The following is a 7,431-nucleotide window of genomic DNA, read 5'->3' as shown; positions in this document are numbered from 1 at the left end:
TCATACAATTAGCTATGATTAAGTTGATCAATCTCGTCACTACAATTAATTAGATGAAAGTCACGTTGCGTCAAGATTATTTGTGTGAGATTACTCATTATTAAAATTGTACAAGATTCATGGTTTAACAAAGGGATGTTTGGTAAATAGTTGTTACTTGAGGAGTTAGTGGGTTTCACTAGTTAATAGCATTATCATTGTAGAAAAGTGTATGCTAAATTATATGTTAACTAATAGGTAATTACATGCAAAATGACTTTCTCAAAAATCTGATCGAAAAAAGCTGGTTTAGGAGCTTTTTGAATTTTAGCATTTTGAAATAATAAGTTGTTACAAAAAAACTAATTAATCAGACACTCATATTGATCGTTTAACTATGTCAAATGACTAATAGTAGTCAAATAAGTCAAAATTGACTAATAAACTAACTATATTACCAAACAGGGCCAAAATTTTGATATAATTTTTCTTAAAAAATAATACATGTATATGTATATAAATCATCCTAACCAATCTGTGTTAGGATTATGCGCTTACTATTGACCATATAATATATAAACATAAATCTGCAATACAACTATAAGCTAAGCTTAGTCTTTTAGTTGAGATTGAACCCATGCTTCAATTTGGTATCTCACTTGATAAAAAGAAACTATAGTCAGTTTAGACTTTCAGGGCCCGTTTAGTTAGCGGAAAATATTTGAAGGGAAATGGAATTTAAATTTCATAGAAAAGTAGTTACTAGGAAGATGAATTTCATTGTTTGGTTGATGGAAAAAAAATTACTGGGAATATTAATTCCGTTGTTTGGTTGGATTTAGAATGATAAGGAATAACGAGTATAAAGACCTATATGCCCTTACAAATTAAGAAAAGTAATAATAATTATATTAAAAAAGAATACAAAGGGTAAATTAGTCTAATCATTTCAATTTTTCTTCCCATCTTCTAGGGAAACAAAATCCTTTGTCCAACCAAGGATTTTGATTTCCTTAAAAATGAGGAACTCATTTTCAATTGGAAAATAAATTCCAATGAACCAAACAAAAGAAAAGAGCACTTCCCATGATTTTGAAGAAAACAACTTCATTGGAAAAGATTTTCCTCCCAACCAAACTTGTCCTTAGTTGAGATGAAACACATGTCTATATTTCTTTATACTACGTAGTAACGTAGTCAGTGGCATGTTTCACTTCTATATATACTAATTTTCAAATTAAACATTTATTATTATGTCAAAAGCTATAGTGGGTAGTGAAGACATAATTATATTTATATTTACATAGTAGCCAACGCCACATTTTAATTACATGATGTTGGACTTGACCCTCATGACTCTACCTAACAATCAAGATGTAGTAACACATTGTAAATAAAAGAATGAAAATAAAAAGAGAGTAGAATTAAAGTTTATGAAAGAATTTGATGAATATATTGAGTCCAGCCTAAGGAAAAAGGCTTAGGCGGAAGAGGCTCAAAGAGTAGCTACTTGACCTTGGGCCCGAGCGGGGCACAATGGACCCCCAAGGTCAACCTCCGGGGCTGGCCTCGGGTGAACAAGGTTGGCCCCTAGGCTTAGGTAAGGAGTCGGTTGGGCGGAGACATAAGCTTTGTTTGACACGCCTAGTTGAAAATCTAGTAGCTAATAAGCTATCTAATTCAAATTATCCAACTTAATTGAACAAAACACCTCAAGTTTAGGTAACTTGTTAAGAATATTAAATTAATTTCCTCCCAACAGTTCCATCGTATCAAGATCGTCCACGTTTTCCGGGGAGGCAATCAATGCGTCAACTTTCTCATGAACCTGGGTCAAGCTTCCTCCCGGGACAATACCATTTTGGCTCAACCCCCTGAGGAGATGAGAGATTTGTTGCTCCGCGATGCTTAGTGTGTCACCTCAAATAGACGCCACTAATCTTTGGGGACTTTTTGGGTCCCTTCCATTCGCCAAAAAAAAAAAAATTAATTTCCTCCCAACCAAATCCCTTTTTACAAAATGAAAATTTTCTAAGGTTTTTCAAGAGAGCAATATTATCATTAATATTAATTGGAGTTTAATTTGTGGTTCACCACTACCTGAAATGCGAATTGAAGTCCTTTGAGTTGCTCTGATCTAATTAAATAGGCTAGGTTCGTAATGAAAGCATAGCATTATTGTTGTCTTTACCTATACCTCTAATAATACACATACCTTTTGTAAGTATGGAATTGAATATTCAAATTATATTGTTTAAAGTGACCGTAAGTTGCTATCTAAAAAATTAAAGTTTATGAATAAAATTGGGATGCCGGACTTCCAATGATGAATGAATTAAAGCATGTGCTCCATCTCAACTAAAAGCCTAAACTGATAGTTGGACTGCATATATTATAGTTATGTTACCAAATTAAAGCATGTGCTCCATCTCAACTAAAAGCCTAAGCTGATAGTTGGACTGCACATATTATAGTTATGGTCACAGAATGTAGTGTAATTGTGGAAACTTCGATCTGAATAGTTCCATCCATCATCTAATTCATAGAAACTCGATCTCAAACGATTAATGTGCAGTGAGGAAAATATCAGTAGAGTATATTGTCTTCAAGAATTGCAAGAGTTGAATCTCAATTGTTGTTATTATATATAAAAGTGAATTTTCAGCAAATTAAATTTAAAACCCCAAGATTTGTGTGATATGTAAGGAAATACCAATCAACAAATTACATTAACAGTGCAAATTAAAGTATTTAATCAAAGATTTCATATTTCCAACAAAAATGTTTAATATAACTTCTGCAAATCATTAGGCCGGGCACCACCTAAAAGAAATCAAAAGCCCGAAACTTTCTAATCTATATGTAAAACATGTTCTGATCTTCTTGTAGACTAATGTTAGTTGTCTCCTGTACGTGAGAAATGAAATGCATGATTTAGAAACCAATAGAGTCTACATTACATCTATTAGAAAAAGCAAATTAAAGCTGAAATAAATGCCTAAACTAACAGAGGCTATACTCATCATCATCATCAACTCCAACAATATGTCTGCATATATATGCATCAAAAAGACAAAAACACACATATATTGCAAATCTAAATTTAATTATATACAAGGAAAGTATCAATTATCAGTTATCCACTTCTGGCTCTTCTTCACTCGGGCTTTTCACAGATCCCGAAACCTGTCATGAGACACTAAATTTAATTAAATCTGCTTGGCACAAGTTGAAAAATGCAATTGAGAAAGAGAATGCTAAGGGTGACATACATGTAATGTATTTTCCTCAATAACAATCATATCGTAGTTTCCATAGTCACGTTGCTCATCCTGAATTTTCTTGGCTGATTCCACAGCAGAAGGAAGACATCTCGATAATTCAATTGACTTCAATGTTGAAATTTCACCAAAGTCAGTTGGGATCTTTCTCAATTCAAAGCAATACGTAAGACATAGGTGCTCAAGTTTAGGAAAATTATGACTACTAGCTTTCCAATGCTTGAGATCACAATGAAGGATAACTAAAGCAATTAATTGCCAAAATTTCACTTCCTCTTGTATTTCCCATTCTTTGAATGTGGTCCATAGTAACTTGAGCACCTCTAGCCTAGGCAACTTGCTAAGAATATTAATTCTCCCCGACTCAAATCTCATACCATTAAATGCCAACTTCCTAAGGTTTTTCAAGAGAACAATATCATTATTAATTGAATGTGTTCCAGGCAATAACATTGAAATCCAAAGTCCCTCGAGCTGCTCTAAATAGGCTAAGTTTGCAACGTAAGCATTACTCTCGTTGCCTTTACATTCAATACGCACCTTCTTCAAGCATGGAATATTGGTAACATATTCTTCTGAGCAATCTTCAGCTCTTATCCCATCAAGTTTATGAACAAATTTGGGAGGATTTCCACAAAAATAGTCTGCACAACTAATATAGTGTAGTTGTGGAAACTCCAAATACTTCCTTCCTTCATCTAATCTATATATTACTTTTTGATAAGAATGAAGTGTTTGAAGATTCCAAGACCTTGACAATTTTATACTCTCTTTACATCTTGATTTAAGGAATTCCTGACCCTGAGAAAGTTCTATATCATTTCCAACTCTTAGGAATCTCAAATGGACAATATCCACAATATTCTTTATCCAGACAGGGGTATCATAGAAGAGTACTCTCCGTAGATTGGTATTTCTAAAATTTGAAAATGATTTCTCCCCAAAAAAGCTGAAGAATGATCTACAACTTTTATGTTGTATTGTAGACATGTTAAAATCTGCATATTGAATGCTTACCCAGCGAAAACTTTTTTGAGGAAAATAAGAATTATTTTCACTATGGACAACATGCAAAAGGTTCTCGTTTTGAGCTTCTCTCACACTAAAAGCATGCAATAAATCGTGCATCCTAAAACTCTTAATTTTTCTTCCACGGGAGCATAGCTCGCCTAAAATTATCAAGTTTCTATCCATAAGTTCTTGCATGTACCTGTTAGCCACTCTATCAAAGTTTTCATTCTCAAATGCGTTTACGAGTCCTTCTGCATACCATAACCTTGCAAGATTATTAGCATTAATCTCGTGATCTTCTGGAAAAACTCCCAAGTATAAGAAACAAGCTTTCAAGTTGTGGGGCAAATGGTTGTAACTCAAGGAGAGTATTTTCAAACATTCTTCATCATCTAGAGTAGTTGCAGAAGAAGAACTTAGAGCATTGGCAGTATTCTTCCACTCATCTAGAGTGTTGAGTTTGGAAAAAAGGCCTGCAACCACAATTATTGCCAAAGGTAGTCCTTTGCATTTTTCAACTACCGGTCTCCCAATCGTCTCAAATTCAGCACCGCGAGATTCACATGCCTTTTCATTAAATAGTTTCCAACTCTCACTTTGTTCTAAGAATTGCATTTGATGAGAAAAGTCATCTTTAGAGCAGGTATGATTAGCCACCTCTGCAAGGCGAGTTGTCAGCAATACTCGACTACCATTTCCATCATCGGGAAAGCAAGTTTTGATAGCATCCCATGCCCCTTCGCTCCATACGTCATCCATCACAATCAAGTACCTTTGACACTTCAAACTCTGGTAGAATTGTAATGCTAGGTCCTCATTACCGCTGTTGTCTGCATTATTGTGTTTGGAACCAAGAAGACCGAAGAGCATTTGCCTCTTATTGTGATGTTGTGATGCAACAACCCATGATTGCTTATCAAAGTAGGAGGTGATTGATGAATCTTCATAAATTTTCCTTGCTAATGTTGTCTTACCAATACCTCCCATACCTTTAATGGAAACAATTTCTAGTTGCTTAGATGGATGTCGAATTAGCATCTTCTTTATAATCTCGAACTCATCCTGTTTTCCAACCATTATTTCTTTGGAGCGTGAAGCATGGTGGGAAGAATCAGGCATGGTGATAGGTAAAACATGAAGGGAGGCAGGCTGCTTTATTCCTGCTTGTAGATGATGTTTGGAAAGCTGGTACTCCTCCTTCGCTTTCGCCAATTCTCGAGTGATGGCATCAATGTCTTGTACAGCTCGGTGCAAAATACGACGGAATTTGAGACAAGGATGTGATTTTCCCCTTAGCGGATGCAAAATTTGATGAAGCCTCTGGCAATGATGAGTGCTTTTCTCACCCTGTGGCATTTCCTCTTCTTCTTCTTCATAAAGATGTACTACTTGAAGTTCAATTTCATCTTCAATTCTGAAAGCTAAATCTCTGAGCTTTGTTTCCAAGTCTTTTATTGCTTCAACACCATCCATTCTATTCTCGTCGAATAGTTCCATCAGAAATCCAAGCTTGTTGTGGAGAGATAGGACCAAGTCTTTGTTGCAAGGGATGAGTTCCTTTTGTTGTAGAATTGGACGAGGGAGAGGTTGCAAGAACTCAAGCTCAAGTGTCCTCATAAGAGAAAGTACAACTACACAAGCCATTTTTCTAAATCTCAATCTCTGTAACTCTGTATTGGTGTAGGTGTAATGTAAATGAGATAGTTTTTTGTCTGAGCTTGTTTGAGAGCGAGAAGGTTTGCAGAAGCAATTGAAGCAAAGATAATGAATGGAATATGATATGAACCAGAATTGGGTATTGCCATAGTGCAATAATTCCAATTCATGCCGACAGCTTTTTTAACCTTTTGCTTTCCTAGTCAAAAGATTCCTTTACTTTTCTCCAACTTGACTGGTGCAATAATTCAAGAGTTGGAATTGTTTTTGTTTTTTTCTTTCCACTGATGAAATAGAGAATTAGAGATGGATCAAAGATCCAATAGATTGTTGACTGGGTTAGAGTTTCATTTTGCATGAATGCCGATACTAGTGCAAATTAATTAGTTTTCTAGTGGAACTGGACCACGCTGAGATTGCAAGAGCCCAAACTCTATTGTCCTCACAACAATACGGGTGAATGACTGAAATAGGAGTCCTAGGAAAGCGGGACAAAAAGGGAAAAACTCGTTTGAGACATGCTTTTGAAGTCAGAAATGCATGTTTCATTTGCATTTTTTTTTCAGAATACAGAATCCAAACGCAAGTGGGACTTGCGCGCAAGTACCACTCGCATTTTATTTAAAAAAAAATGGTCGCCGACGGCGACCAAATCTGGTTGCCTTCTCCTTCGCCGGAGAAGGCTGGTTACCGAAGGAGAAGGCGACCATTTTGGTTGCCTTCTCCTCCGAAGGAGAAGGCGACCATTTTGGTTGCCTTCTCTTGCGAAGGAGAAGGCAACCAGATTTGGTCGTCACGGGCAATTAATTAATTTATTTTTTTAATAAAACGCAAGTGGTACTTGTGCTTATACGTCAAACGCAAGTGGGACTTGCGTTTGGATTTTGTATTCCAAAAATATTAAAAAAAAACAAAACGCAAATGGGACATGCGTTTTTTACTTCAAACACATGTCTCAAACGAGTTTTTTCCATTTTTGTCCAGCTTTTTTAGCGCTCCTATTTTTGTCAATAGGATGTCATGCAGTCCTATTTCAGTCATTCACCGCAATAATACTTACTGCTACACAAGCCATCCCCTCTCTTTGGTTCTGTAATTGTCACATTTTTCTGTGTTTAATGTTTCTCTGAAGGTCACCTGAACCAATATGGTGCAACAATTCCAAGCCAAAGGTCAGCATATATAGCTTCATGAGCAAAGAGACTCTAAATTATATTTAATTGCATCCATTTTATATTATTTTATGTTACGTTATATTTAATCTTATATTCTTATTATTGCTATTTGGGTTGATGATTTTGAAATGCTAAGTTGTTTTCATCTATACCAATCATTTTGTCAATGCCTATCTTTAATTATTATCTTAAACTACAAAATTATTAATATAATAATAGAAACAATATCAGTTTTAGTCCCTCGACTATAACACATGTATCAATTTTGATCCTGTACTATTAAGATTTTTTAAGTAGGGAATGATTATTCAATTTGTATCACATTTAGT

General features: G+C 35.2%; 1 protein-coding gene across 1 annotated transcript; it reads right to left on the bottom strand.

Moving 5' to 3' along the window:
* Nucleotides 1–2,912: 2,912 nt before the first annotated feature.
* LOC115995650 (disease resistance protein RPP13-like) lies at nt 2,913–6,113 on the bottom strand. Its single transcript, XM_031234752.1, has 2 exons — nt 3,252–6,113; nt 2,913–3,165 (listed from the first exon to the last, which is right to left on the bottom strand). The coding sequence occupies exons 1-2, from the start codon at nt 5,913–5,915 to the stop codon at nt 3,112–3,114; spliced, it is 2,718 nt and encodes a 905-aa protein (XP_031090612.1). The 5' UTR covers nt 5,916–6,113; the 3' UTR covers nt 2,913–3,111.
* Between the last annotated feature and the right edge of the window lie 1,318 nt (nt 6,114–7,431).

The sequence above is a fragment of the Ipomoea triloba genome, chromosome 11 (assembly GCF_003576645.1).
Source record: "Ipomoea triloba cultivar NCNSP0323 chromosome 11, ASM357664v1".
NCBI lineage: Eukaryota > Viridiplantae > Streptophyta > Magnoliopsida > Solanales > Convolvulaceae > Ipomoea > Ipomoea triloba.
Note: the sequence above shows the minus strand (reverse complement) of the source record. Positions and strands in the feature narration are given on the sequence as shown.